Genomic DNA, 22919 nt, shown 5'->3' with positions numbered 1-22919 from the left:
TGGAACAAGAAATCGCAGTTTCAAAAGTATATTTGTCTTTTTGTCATTTATTCTCTGTCTTCTTCGTGCTACTGCAGATGGGTTTTCAAGTAAATAATAATAATAATGGTTAGGAAAGAGGCACTAATATGCATTAATCTGCGTGGTTGCAAAAATTTAAACATTATTTTTACTGGTTTTTAATAAATTTTTTCACCCAAATTTTATGGTTCCCAGTTTTAAGGTGGTAAAATAAAAAGGTATTTAAGGTATCCGCTCAAGTCATTTATTGTAATTTATGAGCTGTGCTGTTTCAAACGCACTCGAGAAGTGAAGTTAGGTTAATCCTACGGAATTATACCAAAAAATGATAATAATATAACGCAGTAGAAACAAAACTACAGAAACTACATTAAATAATTATGGAAAGCAGGTCACTCAGAACTCATTATATTAAATACCTAACCTGATCTAACCTAACCCCTAACCATCTCTATATATTAAATATTTAATTAAAATATACCTTTGTAGTTTTTCTCACTCAAACTAAGCTAACTGTAACCGATTGCAAGACAGGCTGGTTTTCCTCAGGTCAAACAGAGCAGACTTCTCTCGAGTGCGTTCGGGATAATACACAAGTACCGATGCTTGAAAGAAATATTCCGAAACCAAACGAAGAATTAGAAATGGTTATTAAGACGTTAAGGTTATTACGACATTGCTTTTGTGTCTTAGCAATCGTCCGCTGCCGGAGCTTAAATTCCTATGATTGATATCAACTTTACTAGAGAGCTTAGAAACTGAAAAATGAGCCATTGTTTTTCAGTCTTGTTTTATTATTATTATTATTAATATTATCATTGACCGGTTCTTTGTACGGTGAGGATAAAAAGGTAAATGAGAAGGGTAAAATACAAGAAAAAAAGGTTAAAGGTGCGATGAGAAATAAGATGTGATAGAAACAATTTTGACACTAGAAGCTTCAATTTTTAACGTGCGAGAAAAAATAAGAAACATGAATTCTTAAAAGATCAAAAGTTTAACGCATTTTGATAAACAATTAGGGTAAGGAAATGACAAATAATCAACTGATCGTGCTGAGTTCGAGCAGGTGAGGAACAAATCTCAGTTTAAGAAAAATTGTATCAGAACACCTTTTGAATCAACGCTTGTCTGAAAGTCACCCTTGCTTATGGATTTTAATTTGTTAGATTTAACTAGTTAACTGACAGGTTTATTCCTCTCACTTTGTTATAAACTATCTTTAACAATTTTTAGTCAATAATAGTGTATTTATTTTGTATTAACGCTGTAAGTAAAAAGGAAAAGAAAATATATCACAAAATGAAAACGCTTTCACAGCATGGCCAAATATAATCCTCCAGCTCCAGATAGTGCCGTGACTATATAAGCTGTTCTATAAACAGTTTTTAAGTCGAATCCTCTGCCAGTATCCCATGCCTGAAAAATAAACGAATCAGGTAAAAAAAAAATTATATACTAAAATACACGAAGGAGAACTAAGAAGTGAAGTGATTTTTGTTAAATATTGAATTTCTATTTGATATCTGAAGACCTCAGAGAAATAATTAGAATTGTGGGTAGTGGTAGCGGAAACTTAAAAGGCGCTTCATACTGGGGCGGATCTAGGGCAAATTTCGGAGGGGGCCCAATGTGACAAGGGCACTAATAAGTAGAATCTTTGGGGGGGGCAATTAGACAAGAGTGCTAATAATTGAGCAAATTGACAAATTTTTTAATAAAAGAGAGTGAAAAACGGAAAAAAACAAGGAATCGGGGCGCCAGAAAAAATCTTGGAGGAGGTGCAAGGTTCACCCCCACCCCCTGAATCCACCACTGGGTTCATACTGTTTTACTAAAAGTCAACTCCCCTCCCTCATTCACTGAAATACAAACAGCGAATTAGTTGATCCGACTTGTACTCTAGTACACTGTTTCATTCCAGAATTGTTTATCATGAGATTTTTTCAAGTTAAGAAAATCAAGTACGCTTTTCATTGAAAGGAAAAGTGCAAAAAAAATATTATTCACATAATGCTAATCTCTCAAACTATTATTCAATATAGTCTTAATTTAAACTGAGACGCTTAATCCAAGGGTACTAGATTATTATACTTTTTCGTAGAGTTTTGCCACCCGAGATTTCCTACATTTCATTCTAAAGTTGAGGTGAAATTAAAGCCGCCGTTTTTCTATCCAATTACTCCTCCACTCACTAGAGATCCATCAAACGAAAGCATCCCCACACTATCTTTAGAAAAATCACCTTTTTCTTTTTCCCTAATGTTTCAATTTTTAATCTACGCTATTTAGTTTTAGAGATGATTCTTATATCTCCACTTCCTATACGACTTTGTGTATATACGACGGTGTACACCGAGTGTGTCCATGATTTTGTGTATCCACAAACACGATTTGTGTCTATTGACATGGAATTGATTGTGTCCAGATGCCTTAGAAGCTCGTGCTTCTCATTATTTTTTATTGAAATTCTATTACCCATTGTACCGAATATTCCGTGGCAAGAATTTAGGGACTCATTCCTTTCACAAAGAGGTCAGCTCACATTAGGAGTGCCAAAAATGAAAGCTAAATTATTTATTGTAACTGCATCAATTTTAGTTGCGATCATTCCACCCCTTCTGCTATGTGTCCCAAAGACAAGAATTTTAAGACCCTTCCATCTCCCATTGTTTGGGTTTAATACCCCATTGCATAGAACAATAGCTTCCTACCAAGTTTTGTGTGAAACGCTTCTAGTAGCTGTCCTGACGGTAATTATTTTGGGACCACCCCTCCCAGGGCCAACAATGCAGGTCCAACGATATCCTAGCAGTACAAAGGTGAAACTTGGACGTACAATTTAATTCTTATCAGGTTGAGATATGGAAATACTTCTGACAGATGTGCAAATAACTCCAGAGACAACCCCCTACCCTGAGTTGAAGCACAGTTGGACTTATCTCTTTACAACTACTCATGATTTAGAGCTATATTCGAATAAGAAATCTTCTATGAGAAACTTAAAAGTAGTCACTGACTTTGATTAAAATTATAACTAGTTAACTTTTGGTACTACCTTGATTGGCTTCTATCAGCCACACAGGGATGGATAGTACTGCCCAAAGTTCTTAACCATCGTAGGTGCTGCAAGGTGCTGGGTTTCCAACCCTTTGGGGGCTAAAACCACCTTTGTTGAGGATCCGTATAGGGTCATAGGCTATTCCTTTTTATTACTAAATGGTAGTTTCTGTTCTATATTTGTTCTATGGGTCGATTATACATGAAAGTGGTAATTACCTAATTGCAGACTGCAAGCGCATCACAGAGAAGCAGATAATAAAACCAGGAATTTTGATTCAAATAAGTGGTTCCTGAGTTTTGGTGTAAATTAATACCCGTCACAAGCCCAAACTCTTTAAAGCAAGACTTTTAATATTTATTTATCTTTTACAAAAGCTTAGTTCTATTTCCAACAAAAGTATGGAGATGTAAATTTGGTGAAATGATAAAATTTACTCACAAGATGGCGGATTCCATTTAAGACATGGAAAGAGGTTGCGGCTCCCAATCCAAATTTCATCAAAAATATTAATGGCACTGGAATGTTGAGTGAATGGAGGAGGTTTATGTAGTAACCAAAAGGATGACTTGCAAACATGTATCCTAAAAAGCGAAAGAAATTAACAAGAGACAAAAAAAAATTGTTCCATGTGGCCTTTTTTAAAGTATAGGGTCCCTCAAAGGTCGCCATGTTTGTTGAAAACTAAAATTTAATATTGCAATTGCTTCTGGTACCCTTTAAACAGGAAATCTTTATTATAAAAACGAAATTTTCACTGCAGGTGACTTTTCACAACAGCACGAAAAAATTCTATAGCCAAATCTTTTGGTTGTGACGAAAAAAAGCATCTATGTGATATAAGCACTTTAAATTTTTCGGATAAAATGGTACATACAAATTGTATTGTTTCTCGAACAGTTTAACTTTCACACTATAAGAGACATGTATACAAAAGCCACTATACTTGTAATTAATTAAAAAAAAAATTTCCACAAGACAAGTTTTTCAAAGAAAAGTAAACAAGAGCTAAGAGCTCATATGGCACTTGTGACGAGGTCGGAAGAGCCGAGAGCTCATATGGTACGAGGTCGGAAGAGCCAAGAGCTCATTTGGACGAGGTCGGAAGAGCCGAGAGCTCATATGGTACGAGGTCGGAAGAGCCAAGAGCCAAGAGCTCATTTGGCACTTGTGAGAAGGTCAGAACCTAAAGTTAAACTTTATAGCACAAGATCCTTCTAAATATCAAATTTCATTAAGATCTGGTCACCCTTTCGTAAGTTACAAATACCTCAATTTTCAAAATTACCTCCCCCCTCCCAATTCCACCAAAGAGAGCAGATCCGGTCCAGTTATGTCAGTCACGTATCTTAGACAGGTTTCTATTCTTCCCATCCAGTTTCATCCTGATCTCACCGCTTTAAGTATTTTCTAAGATTTCCGGTCCCCCCAACTGCCCCCCCCCCAATTACGTTTGATCCGGTTGAGATTTAAAATAAGATATCAGAGTTACGAGGTCCTTCTAAATATGAAGTTTCATGAAGATCCGATCACTCCTTCGTAAGTTAAAAATACGTTATTTTTCTTATTTTTCAGAATTACCCCCCCCCCCCGCAATTGAGCGGATCCGTTCCAATTATGTAAATTACGTATGCAAGACTTTTGCTTATTTTTCCAACCAAGTTTCATCCCAATCCCTCCAATCTAAGCGTTTCCCATCATTTTAGGTCTCCCCACCCCAAACTTCCCCCAATGTCACCAGATCCGGTCAGGATTTAAAATAAGAGCTTTGAGCCACGATGTGACGAGGTCGGAAGAGCCGAGAGCTCATATGGTACGAGGTCGGAAGAGCCAAGAGCTCATTTGGCACTTGTGAGAAGGTCAGAACCTAAAGTTAGACTCGGTACTAGAGTTATTGACATAGATACAACTTTAGAAGATTTAGAAGCACCACCCCTAAGCGAAGAAGACGTAGAATCGGACCCATAGACTAAATATGAATCACAAAAAAATGAAATCATTTCTAAAAAATAACTTGCATAAAAAACTGATCTTTTTATTGTTTGAATAAATTGGAATTTGTTTTATATATGTTGTTCTATATTTATTTAAAAAACGTAGTCTGAGGTTTTTTTTAACACTTTTTTGAAAAAATATAGAATATAAACCTCACCCCGCTGCCAGCGGGGCTCATGGAGCTTCGCTCTATAGATAATGTTACCTGTAAGCAAGCCCACTTTACGCATTTTTACTTTCATTGAAGGGGGATTTTAGAAAGGTAAAAAATAAATGCGCTTCTCTAATAATAACAGAGAAACAATATGCGATCATCAGAATCTTGCTATATGCAGTAATATACACTTAAGAATACTTGTGACGAAACTAAACATTCACCCTAAGCTGAAATAAACTAACGAGAAAGGGGGGGGGGGTTAGTGTCAGATAAACCACCCTGATGTTTGGAAAGACCATAAAATAATTTGTTACTTAGGCCATGTAACACCAAATAGTCGAGCTGTTAGCTGAATGTACGATCAGACCAAACCGGTTTCATAGACACAAGGACAAATGACGGGAGACAGAATGTATTGGACTTGTATGATTTGCGTCAAATATGGGTACATCAGGGGGGTGGGGGTAAGGTTAGGTTATTAACCCATTTCTGAGATATATTCTCCCCCCCCCCTAATTTGCAAATATATAGCCCAAATTATACTATTGTATAAACTAAAGTATTATATTTACATCATGTTTTGGTGTATTTCATTATGATTAACGTAAATACACTTATTGAGTGTGTTAGGTATAATACATAAGTACCAGTAATTTTCTTTCAAAAGGCCACAGACTAATAGAACCAATTTTCGATGATTTTTAAGTTAATCCCCCCCCCCTCTAAAAAACAAACCAAGAGCCTGTGTATGTACCTGCAGTCCTTTTAGTCTGCAAGGCTATCAAAATATTCAACACCAGACTTTAGAATAACATCAAAAATTATTACCTTACCCTTTCGTATTATCGACACCGTTCTTTATAGGTAGGAATTTTTTCATACACTTCAGTTACAATTTTATACTTATCTTTTGACATAGATTCTTGAATGACTTCCGTTTCTTCTCATCAAATTCATGGAAAACGTTTTAAATACGTATTTAAATTGCGCATCGTTGTCTGTGCCCAAAGGACTGGGAACTAATTAAAAGTCAATAGCTAAGTTCATGAATGTGAAATCATCATTGATGACTGTCACAGTGTAAAAATATTTTCCCTTTACTATAGGGTTCCATGCAAAATCTGTTTGCTACAATTGTTATGCATATTGTAAATTGTTTTCTTATCATGCTTCCTTCTCAAACATGTTTCCTTCTTAAATCGTAAGTTAAAAATACCTAATTTTTATAATCTTTCAGAATTAACCCTCGCCCCCACTCCCCCAAAGAGACCGGATCCGCCCTTCCAACTCCCCCGAATGTCACAGGATCTGGTCGGAATTTGAAATTAGAACTTTATAGCACAAGATCCTTCTAAATATCAAATTTAATTAAGATCTGGTTACCCTTTCGTAAGTTACAAATACCTCAATTTTAAATCTAAGCGTTTCCCATCATTTTAGGTCTCCCCACCCCAAACTTCCCCCAATGTCACCAGATCCGGTCAGGATTTAAAATAAGAGCTTTGAGCCACGATATCCTTCTAAAAATCAAATTTCATGGAGATCCAATCACCTGTTCGTAAATTAAAAATACCTCATTTTTTCTAATTTTTCAGGATTAACCCCCCCCCCCCCAACTACCCAAAAGAGAGCGGATCCGTTCCGTTTATGTCAATCATCTATCTAGGACTTGTGTTTATTTTTCACACCATGTTTCATCCCGATCCTCCACTCTAAGTGTTTTCCAAGTTTTAGGTTTCCCCCTCCCAACTCACCGCCCCCATCACCAGATCCGGTCGGGATTTAAAATAAGAGCTCTAAGACACGATATCCTTCTAAACATCAAATTTCATTGAGATCCGATCACCCGTTCGTAAGTTGAAAATACCTCATTTTTCTAATTTTTAAGACTTACTCCCCCCCCCCCAACTACCCCTAAGAGAGCAAATAAGTTCCGATCATGTCAATCATGTATCTAGGACTTGCGGTTATTTTTCCCATCAAGTTTCATCCCGATCCCTCTACTCTAAGTGTTTTCCAAGATTTTAGGTTTCCCCCCTCCAACTCCCCCCAATGTCATCAGACCCAGTCGGGATTTAAAATAAGAGCTCTGAGACACAATATCATTCCAAACATCAAATTTCATTAAGATCCAATCACCCGCTCATAAGTTAAAAATACTTCATTTTTTCTATTTTTCCGAATTAACCGGCCCCTTCTCCCCCCCCCCCAGATGGTCAAATCGGGAAAACGACTATTTCTAATTTAATCTGGTCCGGTCCCTGATACGCTTGCCAAATTTCATCGTCCTAGCTTACCTGGAAGTGCCTAAAGTAGCAGAACCGGGACTTTAGGTTTTCCCCCTCCAACTCCCCCCAATGTCATCAGATCCGGTCGGGATTAAAAATAAGAGCTCTAAGACACAATATCATTCCAAACATCAAATTTCATTAAGATCCAAATACCCGCTGATAAGTTAAAAATACTTCATTTTTTCTATTTTTTGCGAATTAACCGGGCCCCCACTCCCCCCCAGATGGTCAAATCGGGAAAACGACTATTTCTAATTTAATCTGGTCCGGTCCCTGATACGCTTGCCAAATTTCATCGTCCTAGCTTACCTGGAAGTGCCTAAAGTAGCAAAACCGGGACCGACAGACAGACCGACAGACAGACAGACCGACAGACCGACAGAATTGGCGACTGCTATATGTCACTTGGTTAATACCAAGTGCCATAAAAACCCCATTAAGCCAAGAATAAGCAAAATAAAATCAAATTATCTTCCGAGCGTAAAACTACCACAAATCAATAAATAAATGAAACTCACAACGAACAGATGTTATAATAGTCAAACTCAAAACGAGCAAAAATTACCATGAGTAGGGCTGATAACCCTTATGCCCTCTCAAGACCAGAAAACAATTAGCGCTTTTCTGAAAAAAGCAAACAAACAAATGACCGTGGATTGTCAGTTAGATTGACATGTACTGACATTTCTTCGTTAAGCTTTTGATAATTTGTCATTTATGAAAGTAAGAAAGGTCAAAAACATTTCAAACGTATTTTATTTTCAGTAAACGTGCAAATTGTGTTCTGGTCTTGAGATGGCATAGGGGTTATAAGCCCTAGTCGCGTTAATTTTTGCTCGTTTTGAGTTTGACTCGACTATTTATTGTAATTTCTATTCGTTTTGAGTTTCACTTATTTATTGATAGTGATCTGTAGTAGTTTTACGCTTGGAAGATTATCTGACCTTATTTTTGATCATTCTTGGCTTAATGGAGCTCTTTACTTTTCTTTGAAAAAATTGTCTCAAGGACATAGTTTTCTATTGACATAGTCTTTTTATAAAAAAAATTATTTTTTTATATAATCTTTCCAGTTTTCTTCTATAAGAATCCATCGTATAAGTTGTTATTTGTATGTTGGAGAAGCTTTTTCAACAATTTTCAATCCTGACGCAGAGTATTGTCTAAATTAATTTTAAAGCTTCTGAAGTTGATCTGAAAAATAAAAGTTAATATCGTTCCCAAAATATTATATTCTCTTTGACAAACTGGATACACTTACACTCTTTTTATTTATTTAAATTGTAAGAGCAGAAGAAGTAATAGTAGTATTCACAAAAGCTTTAACTTAATACCCCCAGTCGCTCTCGATATATTGCTAAGGTTTGTTATCGGTAACCATTTAATACAATGCCTTTTAATTTATTCTAAAGCAACATTTTGTTTAAAGCATAATGGGACAATTGCATTATTATGGGGGGGGGGATGACATGCCTAATATCCCAAAAGACATAGTTGCTGGACCGTTCTACCATGCTGAACAAAATAGTTGTCTCCAAATTTTGACTGGATGCGTTTGGAAAATGAATGGGCTTGAGAGCAAGGCTGCTTACCCTCCAATCTCTTGTTACTCTTAAAAAGGACACCAGACACTCGCAATGTAATTGGAGTGCAAGGGGGAGGACTCCTTCTTCATATATCTAGTAAAAAAAATTTTTAAACAAGTAAAAACAAAGTGAAAACATTTTAAATGTATTTTGTTTTCTTTTTAAGTACAAACAATGTTCTGTATTGAGGAGCCATGGGGGTTGTCAGCCCTACTCATGTTAATTTTTGCTCATTTTAAGTTTGACTCGGTTATTTATTGAATGTTTTAGATAAACGTAATACGTTTAAAATGTTTTAACTTTTTAACTTTAATATGTTAAAATTATTAAAACTTAAAGGAATACATATCAGCCATTTTTATTTAGTAAAGTGCAAATTACGTTCTGGTCTTGACAAGGTATGGGGGTTGTCAAAGACACAAATTCCAGCCCTTTCAATAATTTAGTAAAGTGGAAATTATGTTCTGGTCTTGACAAGGTATGGGAGTTGTCAAAGACACAAATTCCAGACCTTTCAATTACGTTGAACAAAATGGCTATCTAAAAATTTTCATTGGATGTGTTTGGTTCCCAAGTGCCCACATCGCTCTTTACTTAGGCAGCGCTATTACGCTGCCATGTATCTATTGTCTTCTTCATGCACTAGTATGTGGATTAAACATCATAAGTTTTCACAGCTGGCGATGCTAGGCACTTGATAGAATGCAAGTCATTGGAAAATCAATAATTCTGTTGCAGCGGTCAGCAAATCTACGTGACAGTCAAAAACACTGTACCGTCGCGAAATGTAACTATTATGAGTCCAAATAGGGATACTAAGGAAATACTTGCAGTACCTAAATAACAGCAATCGGATTTGCTTTTTATCAGATGCAGAGAAAAATTTCCAAAAGGTGTCAGAAACATGCACACATGCGGTGCAAAAACGCATTATATAGCCGACCAAGGGTTCTCTTACCAAACTGGCCCTTTACCATGGCGAGAAGACCATAAGATTTTCTTAATTTCTCTTTCAAAGAAGCAATTATAAGGAAGACCTAAATACCTAAATGAACTGGAAGATGAGATTGTGGCGAGACCAACTTGGATTGTATCATTGGAGGCGATCTCCGTTCCAAAGACAAGAAACTCTGTTTTGGAAGTAGCAACGGAAAGACCGATTTCTTTCAGTACGGAGCAAACAACATCACCAGCGTTTTTGAGTAACCCAAGATTGTCAGCCAAGAGAAGAATGTCTTTGGCATAAGATAAGCGACAATATATGGCTCAGTTAAGTATTGTGGAATCTGTCGAGTAACTTTTCTTATAGAGTTATTAAATATTGCCGGACTAAGAACAGAACCTTGCTTAACACCACGGCGCACAAAAATACGATTAATAACAGTACCTTGCCAACGAATCCGGATTGAGGAGTTCTGATACCACTGCCAAAGGCAGGTGAAAACAAATGGATTAACTCCACTTCTATAGAGACAGAATTGCTTGGGAGTGAAGAATGGAGTCAAAAGCCTTTGAAATATCAATGACAGAAACGTAGAGGTTACTTTTTGCCTTTTTATGCCTTTCAAGAATCACTAAGAGTTGCTTGGGCGTTCTGCAAGCCAAGACCTTCCCAAAAACCAAATTGGTTGTCGCCATGATCACGTTCTGTGCTAACTTCATTATAGATAAGCTTCTCAAGAAGCTTGCCAAACGTCGAACACACAGTAATTGGTCTATTTGCGTCACAGGATTTCGGGTCTTTATTTTTCTTAAAAATGCACGTTACTAGACCTTCGCATAGCGCATCAGGAATATGCTACTAGGCGACACAAGCCTGAAATAAAATAGCAATATGTTCAAACCATTTTACTGTCCCGTATATCAGATGTTCGGGTTGCAGGCCGTCTGAAATCGATGCTTTACCTTGTTTAAGACGGCAGATTTGTGCTTGAATAGAAGCTGTCGTGATAATGATATAGTTTTTAGAATGGTCTAGCTTTGCAAAATGACCCAAAAATCTAAATCTAAATCTTGTGTCAAGAGGAGGTGGATCTTCAGAAAATAATGAGGATGAACCAGTCGAGGTAAGTTTTGACACGTGACGCCACAATAGCTGGGGGTTATTTTTGACATCGCGCGTAAGATTGCAAATTTGACGCCGTTTCCATTGCCGCACAGAATTTCTATATACAAGCTTCGTATAATTGATATGAGAAAATTGAACGTAATTTTGATGTTATAACGGTCAAAAAAAGCAAAGGTAGCATTGCTACTAGATGGGCTCTCTGAGTCTGCTATTTTGGAGCTTCGGGCATTTGGTGATGTCTTCTTATGCTTTTCACCGACTTGTTTTGTTTGTTATTATTTTATTCCTCCACGGTTTATGTTGGGTGCAGAGGAGCAAAACTTCTATTGTATTCAGGAAAAAATGAATCATCAGACTTCTGGCATTTGGTCAAATATCTAGTTACATCTATCACTTTAAATCACAAAAAAGAATGCATGTTTTTCATAGAAATCAAAATATGAAATCGGAATAAATGTAAAACTGAAATTACTTTTTACTATTGTTTTATAATCTTATTTTGAAAGTTAATGAGGGCTGATGCTGTATCGTTTGAAATTTAGAAACTTGGTCTGGGACGTTCAAATAACCCCCCTAAAATTATATCTATGTGACCAAAAACAAAGGGCGTATCGCGCGTTGTCTTTGAGAATAAGCTGAAAAGAAAAAAAGACTCATCTGCATTTAAGGTCTTCAAAGGAGGCTGAGAAGACTCGCATTTAGGATAAAAAAGGGAAGAAAAAATGTTTAAGTGTCGACAGCTCGAAGACTAATTGACACAATCCTAGGAACTACGCACCAAACCGAACCCGTGGCATTCCACTGCATAGTCTAATTTGTGCTAAATTTTTCTCCTTACTACCTCGTTTTTGCGATCCTGCAAAATCTTAAGTAGCCTACGTAGTCCATTATTAAAGCCACTGCTGCACATGAGGGTTCAAAGGAAACTCTTTGAGGCTCAGAGGCAAAAATAAGCTATTGATCTTGAATGATGAATAACCAGAGTTAAAACTTTGAAAAAATCTCTCGTGGTTGAATACGAAGTGTTTGGCATGGTTGCCAATCTAATATTATTCTGTTTGAAATGGTATTTTTTTTTTTACCTATAAATCAAATTTAATTTGATATTCAAGAAAGTTTACGTGAAGTCGAAATCAAAACCTAAGTACGACAATTTAAATAAATAAATGTTTAAAAATTGAATTTTTCACTGAAAAAAAAACTTTTTCTTTTCAAGACCAAAAAAGCAGACATACCCGTTTTTAGCTAACTTCGGAACCATTTAAAAAAAATTTATAACACAGGCTACTATGTATCAACATTGATTGAAGTAAAAATAAATGTTATCACCAGCTATTCAAATAAGTCTTATTTCATCAACCTTACCTATTCCTAATCCATAAAGTGAAGTCGTAAGCATCACTCCGGTGACTCGATGTGATATTGAGAGCAACCATGTCCACTGAGGTGCATATATAGTCAGATGAGGTGACATTGGCCTATGCAACGCTTGTTGTTTTTTTATGTAATTCATAGCCTCTGCCTCTAATAGGTCCTTATTAAATTTTGCTCTTGCGTGTGGCCCTAGTGCATGATGGGGGAGCTCCAGACCAGCGATTTTGGCTGTTTGTGGCCCTTTGTCCTTAAAAATGGGAATGAAAACTAGAATCAAATTTAAACCGAGTACTTGAGAAAGGATAGCTTTCTATTGAACCACGTTGTTCAGACAACGAACTAGGGTTTTATTATTAAACTAAAATATGAAAAAAGGTGAAAAAATATGTCTTGTTTCATACCTTTTTCCTTCCATCTTGTTTTGATCTTTTGAATTAAAAATAATGATTATGGCTATTACCCCGTTAAATCGATTGATGAATTCTGGCGAGATAATGTATATTACTGATATAACGTAATAACGTAGTATTAATACTAACGTAATAGTAGTAGTAGTACTACTACTACTATCCTTTTTGACTGTCTGTAATCCCGAATGCATTACATGCATACAACTCCATTGCATTAATTCAAAAGGCAGTATGTTATAGCTTCTACATTTAATAGGAGTGCAGAAAACTCAAAATCACACTTTTAGTTTGCTATATTGTTTTTTTTTACAAAAAAGTTGTTTGTGCCAGAAATGTTTTCAACTAATCGTCACGGTAAGAAATAAACAATTATTACATCAAAGTATCAACTATGTCACTATTTCTGTTTTTTACAAAAGGAAATATAATGTCTTTTGGAAAAAAATATACATTTTGTAATCTGAAACACAAATAAGGTATAATCAATGGACTGAGCATGCTTCATTTGATACTCGCTTTGCGGGCTATACATAACCCTGTCACAAAATGTCCAGTTGCGCCCTTTGAACTCCAGTTGAAGATATATTCCCTGTCAGGCGTGTTTCTTAAATAAGAATTCCGAACTGAAGGCCCAAGCTTGACTACACTGACTCTCTGTCAAAGCAGGTCCCTCAGATACCAGTTTTCTCTGGCTTAGTTACGCTAGTAGTACATTAGACCCTTGAAAACTATTAAGATCTAGATAAAATAGCTTCTAGTCCATTGGCGTATATTCTTAATGGTTTCAGAGTTTCAGAGAGAGAGAAAGAGTTTCAGAGAGTTTATTCACCAGTAAATATGAAAGGGAAATAGAATACTCTTATTCGCCCTCGAAAGGCTCCATGACCAATTATTTCTTATTTGTTGTTCTTTAAAGTAAGTTTTTGAAATTGATTTAGAGTTAAGAAAACAAGTCAGAGCAGGTGATGTACAGCTCTTTACCTCCAAAATGAACGATGCGTTTAAATCTTGTTTCAAATCGTAGCCAGAAACTACAAAATGTATTACCTACAATGCTTTGCACAATTTCTTCTCCAATCAGATAAACTGTAAAAAAAAGTACGTTAATCTCCAACTACCATTTTATAAGGAACGCATTATAGAATACAACTGCTGACTTCTTTACACGCCTCACTTCTTTTGGCGAATATTCCCTCGTAACTTCAGGCCAAGTAATTCTTGTTAATAATTTGATAGCAGTAATTTTGAAGTCAAGGAATTTCATCCTCTTCCCACTGGGTATATAAAAGCGGTTCGAATAAAAAAGAAGATAAATTAGCCGCCTCAGCACCCTCACCTAATATCTTTCTTGTGTTCTGTAAAAACCTATTCGAGTCAAACAAAATCAACCCTTTTAAAAGCAGAAGTATTTTACTAAACTGTTGATTTTGAACACTTCTACCCTAGACCTAGAACTATATTATAATCACTACAAGAAAGGAACCAGTCAATAACTGCCCCCCCCCCCTCCCGGATGCATCCACACCTTTACTATTTCCAGACTTGGCGTAGAAAAAGCAAAGAAATTTTAACGACAGTAAAATATTTATGAATTAATACAAATTTCGAAGCAAAAATTTTGGCTCAAAAATTAAAAAAGGCAGCAGTTTGCATTAGTTATATTAGTTATAGTCCCCCCATTCCCCCCACCCATTTGGGGACTACCTACTTTTCGTTTGAGATGGATAGCCTAAAAGCACATATCTGGCAAACTTCCATCTCTCCATAAAAAATAACCTAGCAATCTCAACCTTTCTTTCATTATCAAACAGTTCGTGGTAACGAACTGTAGTAAGGAGTGACCCGGCTCAATAGTAACCAAAACTCTAAAAAACCGAATTTTGATACCAATAGCTACATCAAAAGAATCGCATTTCAATGCTGATTTTAAATATATAAGTTTCATCAAGTTTAGTCTTACCCATCAAAAGTTACGAGTCTGAGAAAATTTGCGTTTTTTTAAAAAATAGGGGGAAACACCACCTAAAAGTCATAGAATCTTAACGAATACACCATCAGATTCAGCGTATTAGAGAACCCTACTGCAGAAGTTTCAAGCTCCTATCTACAAAAATGTGGAATTTTGTATTTTTTGCCACGGATGAAGGCAGATCACGGATGCGTGTTTATTAGTTTTTTTTTTTTTTTTTGTTTTTTTTTTTCCCAGGGGTGATCGTATCGACCCAGTTGTCCTAGAATGTTGCGAGAGGGCTCATTATAACGGAAATGAAAAGTTCTAGTGCCCTTTTTAAGTGACCAAAAAAATTGGAGGGCACCTAGGCCCCCTCCCACGCCAATTATTTTCCCTAAGTCAACGGATCAAAATTCTGATATAGCCATTTATTCAGTGTAGTCGAAACACCTTATAACTATGTCTTTGGGGACGACTTACTCCCCCACAGTCCCAATGGGAGAGGCAACAAGTTACAAACTTTGAACAGTGCTTACATATAATAATGGTTATTGGGAAGTGTACAGGCGTTTTCAGGAGGATTTTTTTGGTTGGGGGGAGGGGTTAAGAAGAGGGGGATATGCTGGGGGAACTTTCCATCGAGAATTTGTCATAGGAGAAGAAAATTTCCATGAAGAGAGTGCAGAATTTACTAGCATTATTTAAAAAAAAAAAACAATGAAAAAATAAATATGAAAAAGCTTTTTTCAGCTGGAAGTAAGGAGCAGCCTTAAAACTTAAAACAAACAGAAATTATTACCCATATGAGGGGCTGACCTCCTCCTAATACCTCGCTCTTTACGCTGAAGTATTTTTAGTAATTTGAACTATTTATTCTACGGCTTTTGTGATTCAGGGTCATTCTTAATGAATTGGGACAAAATTTAAGCTTTAGTGTAAAGAGCGAGGTACTGACGAGGGGGCGAACCCCCTCATATATGTGATAAAAACATGAGAATACAAAAGTTCTTAACGTAAGCTAATTTATAAGTTACGTAAATCTTTTACTAATAAAAAGATTCGTAAAAAATTAAAAGTTCTAGTTGCCTTTTTAATTAACCAAAAAATCGGAGGGCAACTAGGCTTCCTCCCTCACTCTTTTTTTCTCAAGATCATTCGATCAAAATTATGAGAAAGCCATTTAGCCAAAAAAAAAATATGCAAATTTCGTTTTAATTATTCCTCTGCGGAGAGCCAAAATCAAAACATGCATTGATTCAAAAACGTTCAGAAATTAAATATAAAAAAAAACAAGTTTTTTTTAACTGAAAGTAAGGAGCGACATTAAAACTTAAAACGAACAGAAATTACTTCGTATATGAAAGGGGCTGCTTCCTCATCAACACCCCGCTCTTTACGCTAAAGTTTTTTACTGTTTTAAAAAGAAGAATTGAGAGAAAGAGTCAAACTTTAGCGTAAAGAGCGGGGCGTTGATGAGGAAGCAGCCCCTCTCATATACGAAGTAATTTCTGTTCGTTTTAAGTTTTAATGTCGCTCCTTACTTTCAGTTAAAAAAACTTGTTTTTTTTTTATTTAATAGCCCTAGAGATTGGGATCAAACCGAGCTTTTTTCATACAGCCTATCGTTTGAAATACGACCAGACAAACGGGTACGAAAGCAAATGTCTTCACACCCAAGCCACTGTACACTCCCTCTTTTTAATAAAAAAAAAAAAAAAATGAAACCATGATTTGGGAATGATTTGGGTTTTTCATTAATTTAAGGTTACCACTGTACCGTAGAAGTGGATGATTGAAATGACAAGAGCTTGGTTTGAAAATTATAGATCAACACGAATTTGTTCCCCAATTTTTCTGCTAATTCTTTGAGTCTAATACGGTCATACGATTGTTTTTTTTTAGTATTTTTCATCAGACCCATGTCAATGCTGTCCCAAGCTTCCATTTTCTCTATTTCAAAATATCATGTCTTAAGGTTTATTTTCTATAGGACACATGATATATGTATCTGACACATTACCGGAGTCCTGAACTTGCTTAGAAACGTTCACCCTTAAAAACAGGACAATTTTTCAGTTTTTACATATTTTCACCTTTTTTTTTTGACGTGTTTTATAATAAAAAAAAAAAAAGCAAGTTTCAAAGATATAGATTGGTATGTGGTTAAATGAATCTCAGCTTCTGAATTACGCAATAATTGTCTTCTTGTGTTAAAGTAAAAAAAAAACATACCAAAAACTTTCACAAGGAATAATAAATTTCAGTTCTCCATTTTGATCGGTCAGTTAAACAATACGGTTGAAAGCTGAACATAGCCCAATTCAACAAATTATATATGGATAAAATCCGGCACAGAAGTCACCCGTAATTTATATTTATCAATAATTATGGTTATAATGCGCCTTGGGATTGACAATTTGTAAATGGGGAGTAGTCAAGGGAACCTTACACTTGTCCTCAGTAACACCAAGGGTGGTGGTAATTCTCCTAGATTTGTTCGAGTCGATGTCACCTTTAATATGTTAATACAATGATTGCAATTTACTTACAATTTCTGGTTCCTGTTCAGTTTTCTCTGCCATTTCTCGCAAAGTAGAGACGCTCCTTTTTTGCGGCTCATCAAGACTCTTCCGTTTTTTCAATAGTCCAATTTTCCCAAGAAAATATTTTATTTTGCTAGTTGTCCAGTATTCATCTTCCCTCTGTATATAACGATATTTTTCGTGCAAGTCGTGTTCAATTTTTGAAATAGGTGGCTCCTCACCAAGCTTACATTTTGGGTTATCTTCATCTGCCAATTTATGGACTTGATCATAACCAGAGGCTGTCTTTGTAGTGTCTGTTTTTGTATACCTAGAATTTCAAATAATAAAACATAATCCGCTTGATACCTTTAGTGATTTTTACTGTATTCTTGAAAAAATCTATTTATTTTTTAGTTTTATTTGTTAATTTTTTTCAAGATTACAGGAACACTGCAGAAATTAAACGGAAAATTATATAGCAAAAATTACTAACAAATTAAAGTATACTGCAGAAATAAATGCTTATTTCAGAATAGATTAGTGTTGGCATTCTAGTTTTGAATTGAAAATCTGCAAACAGGAAAGCATATATTGTCGTAAAAAGTATGCAGTGCTTGTTTTCACTCACACGACTTTTCCCTTCAATACCTACAATTTCTGATTTCTTACTAATGTACCCTCGCTCTTTAGTTGATCTGCATGACAAGATTACTTAACCAGGTCAAAGAGATGAGATGGAGAAGGTCAAAGAGATACCATATAGTATTATCGATTCGTCTTCAAGCTCTATTCACTTGAACTATCGGATCCAAGTCTTCCTGATCCGGACCATAGATAAAGAGGCGTCATGCATGAGGAGGTGGGTTGCCCCCTTGAAATATGTTGGTAAATAGTTACAATTACGATAAAAGCATCATGGCTTTACTAGCTCATTGCTTAAATCTATATAAATAAAATCGAATAATGTTTTTGTATGTGTCCTGTACGCAGTACTACATTGTTCGTCCGGTCGCCAAGAAACTTCAAGGCGATGTTGATTACACTCTTCACATGTGGGGAAAATTTATAGGGGGATTTTCCTAGGGGAATTTTTGGGTGAAAGTCTTTCATGGGGGACTAGTAGTTTTTGGGAGAGAATTTTCCGCGTGGGAAATTTTCTGCGGAGCAGAATTTTCTGCGTGGGAATTTTTCAGATACTTTTAAATTAAAAAAAAAAACGATTTTTATCAGTGTGGGGAATTTCCTCCGTGGAAATGCGAATATCAGTGTGCGAATATCAGTGTGAGGAGAATTTCCTGTGTGGGAATTTTTCTGCGTGGGAATTTTTCAGATACTTTTAAATTAAAAAAAAAAAAATCAATAAGTGTGGGGAATTTTCCGCCGGAAAGAATTTTCACAGCAGAAATTTCTCGCTGGGGGTGTTCTGCATGGGGAGTTTTCCTTTAATTTTCTTTCTTTTGAGATCACAGCAATGCACGAGGTGTTAGCTAGTTAAATAAATGATAATACTGAAATGAAAACGTACAGACATATTGACATAGCAATAATCAAAACTGACATATCAACCACTGAAATAACGAACTATCAAAATCATGTTCTCAGTTTCTAAATGCAGATATTTTACCAACTCAATTTCAGATTAGTTGAAAAGATTAATTTGATAAATAAAATGATAGAATTAGTGAAAATAAATGATAACATTACTGACAGAATGTCTGTAATGAGTCATAATAAACTAAAACCAGCTAACATAGTCTTATAATAATTTAAACTCAAAACGTCAGAAATTCCTATCACTGAATAAATAAACTTATTTTAATTTCTGTTAGCTTAGGGTTTCATTTATTCTTCAATAGCAATTTCTGACCGTTTCAAGTTTGAATTAGTACACGACATTATTTCGGCTGGTCTAAAGTTTACTACGGCTCTTTTATTTTATTTGAAAGACTTCTTTCTCAGAAAGCAATTTTTCTAGTTAATTTATGTTCGTTTTTGATTGCCGAAGTTTCATTATTCTTTAATATAATGAATATTTCTCCAGTTCGTCACGTTATCGCCTTAAGAAAGAAAATATCTGATATAATGTATTAGTTCTAATTAGTGTCTTTTGCATTATTTCAACACCCTGACATTCCCTGAAAATTTCAACTAAATGCCATTAACCATTCTTGGGGTATTGTAGATACGCCCTTTTGAAAACCGAGATGTACATAGTGTCTTTTGATCGAACTCATCACCACGCTCAACATTCTCTGAAATATTTTCTCTTAACAAGCTGGATGTGCAGTGTTGTAAAATTACCGCAAAATAAAAACTTGGTAAGTAAAATTGGTAAAATAGTGTAGAATTGGTAAGATAAGGTAAAATTGGTAAAATAAGGTAAAATTGTAAAAATAAGGTTCACCCTAGGAAATGCAGGGCGAAATTGGTGTTTTAGAGTTGCCCTGTAGCTACAAGACTGGTTTGTCATATCTTTTTCAGCATCACTTAAAGCTTCTAATGAAATTTTTGGATGATTCTGATTTTCCTGGGCTTTAAAAAGGTAATGCCCCTTCATCTAGAGTTTAATCAATTTAATTAACCGTCTAGTTTATCCCTTTGGTAATCTTGTGCCTAGGGTAATAGCTCAGCAATTGGACAGTGTCTGATTTTGGACATCCATCTTGTTAAAAAAAAAAAAAAAAAAAAAAAAAAAAAAAAAAAAAAAAAAAAAAAAAAAAAAAAAAAAAAAAAAACCATTATTTGGGAGTAAAATCATATTATTCATTTTTTCTACATTTAAAACTAAAGAATGCTACCCTTACAGCCTTGCATATTTAAGAAGTCATATTCAGCCACATTTCTCATTTCTTATACATTTTGTTTTTCATTTATTTATAAAAGTACCAAATACAAGTAAAAAAGAGGCTTGTAACACTTCAATGACTTTGATTAACTAAGCACTGAATCATAATAGCGGAATATTCAGTAACTTTCATTAACAGGACTGTCATTAACAGGATTTGCTCCTGATTCAGGTGACCGTGCATGTTCCGAACCCCTCCCCCCAAAAAAAAGTCTTGGATACGGCCCTAAGAATTATACATCAATTTTTGCCTCCACCCTCCCTTCATCTCTCCCTTAGAGCTAATTTTGTATTTATCTGAAGACTCTTTAAAAACAACTGCTCAAACACAAAACAGAAACCAGAATAAGAATTTCTTTTGGACAATAGTCAGTAACAACTCATTCTGTAGCAATTGGTTGAAAAGAAGGCTAAATCTTAGAAAAGGGCACTGGAACTTCCAAATTCTAATTGACTGAGCCTCCTCCAAAGCTTCTTCGACCACCCCTTCCAAATGAAGTAACTAAATGGGAAAAAATAAATGAGCAAATATTAATACATTGAACCCTTATGGGTCTTTACTATAGGTAATACAATACGGTTGCCCCTAACTTAAACAAGAGAGTAGAAATTTCAATTTACCTTCTAATGAAAATCCGGAATTACCCAAGGGGAAAATAGGGCGAGTTTTCCCCGGGGTGAGCATATTTTGTGGGGTTATTTTCCGGGGGAGGGGGTAAACGCCGGCTCCCAGAGAAAAGACGGCATGAACACAATATTTCTCTTGAGATGTTAAATTTAAATAAAAATTTAATTCTTAAATTAAAATTTCAACATTGAATTGAATTTAAAATAAAATAAAGATCCTGCTTTGGCTTTCCACATTGTTGAAAATCCAAATCATGTAGTTGTTTATGATGAGGCAACTTTAGTATTGAATGCAAATGACTTACCTCACTTTTAGGAAGGCAATTGAAATTAAAAAAAAATCCATAAATAGAGACATTGCTTTAAATAGAGATGCTGGAGACATTCCTATAAACCCAGTTTACAATAGCTTAAAATTGAAGTAATCAAATAACGTTTTTCTTCAGTTTAAATTACGACCCTCTTACCACACTTTTACTGAAAATTTGGTCAGTAGACAAGCTAAGTAAATCACTAAGCAGAGAATTCTTGCCCAATTTAATTTGTGAATAGTCTTTCATTTATTCTGGCTTGGTTTTTTGGTTTGATTGATTCAGTATTTCTTTTGCTTAGTTATAGTTAATTCAAAGGGTTAGTTTACCTTCTTTTTTTTTAGCACCGAAGACAGCTGGCTGGAAGCCCCTGATGAAATATCCGCCTCTATCATTTTCTCTTCTTTTTTCTCCGTTGGCTGACATTACCATCATTTTTCTCGGCTATTTAATTCTTTTTTTTCTTGTCTGTCATAGGTCAATCCTGCTTGTAGCCCCCTCTGTCTTTAACAGTTCCCAGATATTATATAATTTTATTTCAGCTAATATTTCGTCATTCCAAAATCGTAATTACCTGTACTATAATAAACTTTTAAACTTTATCGTTGTGATAACAAGAGACCTAAGTCAGAAAAACGGCCTTTTAAATGGGGGACACAGCAATACACAAAACAAAATCCTATTCAATTCTTTATTTGCCAGCCTCTTCGGGCATTTGTGCTCTGAAAATTGTAAGGCATCGTAAAATATGTAAGATACTGGTAAAATATGTAAAATTCTGGTAAAATATTTAAATTACGTAAAATAAATAAAATACCAATTTTACGAGGATCCGTAAACTTACGGTAAAATACAGTAAAGCACCCAATTTTACCAGTTACAACACTAGATATACATAGTATTTCTGATTGGTGCTACATGTCCCCCAAAGAAAATTCCCCCATATTCCCCCTGGATAATTTCGAAGGTTCATTAGAAAGGAAATTGAAAGTTGTATTCACCTGTTTAAGCCAGAGGCTACAGCGTGGCCTATCATTTAAATAAATCAGTAAAATAAACTCCAGAAACATTTTGTGCAATAAGAAGAGAGGTGTCACCCTGCATCACCTTTGAGGATATCACCCACATTTTTCCATGGGAAAATCCTTCCAGACAATTTGATCCCCTTCCAAAATCTCCCTGGACAATCCCCCCGTAAGATTCTCTCCCTATGTAAAATTGTGTATCGAAAGTGACAAATCAAAGATAATTCGGTAGATGAATTCAGGACAATTATTTCCAGGAAATTTCCTCCCCATTGAAAATTCTTCCCCAGTAAATCCCTTCACCTCCCTGGAGAAAACTCCCCCGCGAAAAATATCCTTGTGATTCCCAATAACTAATACTACACGTAAACAATTGACAAATTGCAAAACTTACATCCCATTCCCTAATGGTTCTGGAGGGTTTTGCCATTCGCAGGCATGTTTATTGGACTTTTCAATTATGAGCAGTCAAATGGCTATCTCATATTTCATCTGGATGTCTTTGGGGATAAAATGGGCATAGGAAGGGGGCTAGTCACCTTCAATTCTGTTTGGTCACTTATAAGGGCACTTAAACTTAAATTTTTGTTTGAATGAGCCCTCTCCCGAAATTACAGGATCCTCAGTTCGATACGGTCATCCCAGGAGAAAAAAAACTGCACACATCCATGA

At 35.5% G+C, this 22919-nt stretch overlaps 2 protein-coding genes across 2 annotated transcripts in view; one reads left to right on the top strand and one right to left on the bottom strand.

Moving 5' to 3' along the window:
• Window positions 1-18148, top strand: part of LOC136039869 (aspartate dehydrogenase domain-containing protein-like) — a 35854-nt gene extending 17706 nt beyond the window's left edge. The window contains exon 5 of the mRNA XM_065723811.1: window positions 18130-18148. Within this exon, the coding sequence (XP_065579883.1) occupies window positions 18130-18133 (4 nt within the window). The 3' untranslated portion in view covers window positions 18134-18148. The remainder of the gene's footprint in view (window positions 1-18129) is intronic.
• LOC136039867 (uncharacterized) lies at window positions 1251-17763 on the bottom strand. The gene is made up of 4 exons (XM_065723809.1): window positions 17464-17763; window positions 12545-12800; window positions 3524-3666; window positions 1251-1440 (listed from the first exon to the last, which is right to left on the bottom strand). The coding sequence occupies exons 1-4, from the start codon at window positions 17494-17496 to the stop codon at window positions 1336-1338; spliced, it is 537 nt and encodes a 178-aa protein (XP_065579881.1). The 5' UTR covers window positions 17497-17763; the 3' UTR covers window positions 1251-1335.
• Window positions 18149-22919: the final 4771 nt, after the last annotated feature.

The sequence above is a fragment of the Artemia franciscana genome, chromosome 20 (assembly GCF_032884065.1).
Source record: "Artemia franciscana chromosome 20, ASM3288406v1, whole genome shotgun sequence".
NCBI classification, from domain to species: domain Eukaryota; kingdom Metazoa; phylum Arthropoda; class Branchiopoda; order Anostraca; family Artemiidae; genus Artemia; species Artemia franciscana.
Note: the sequence above shows the minus strand (reverse complement) of the source record. Positions and strands in the feature narration are given on the sequence as shown.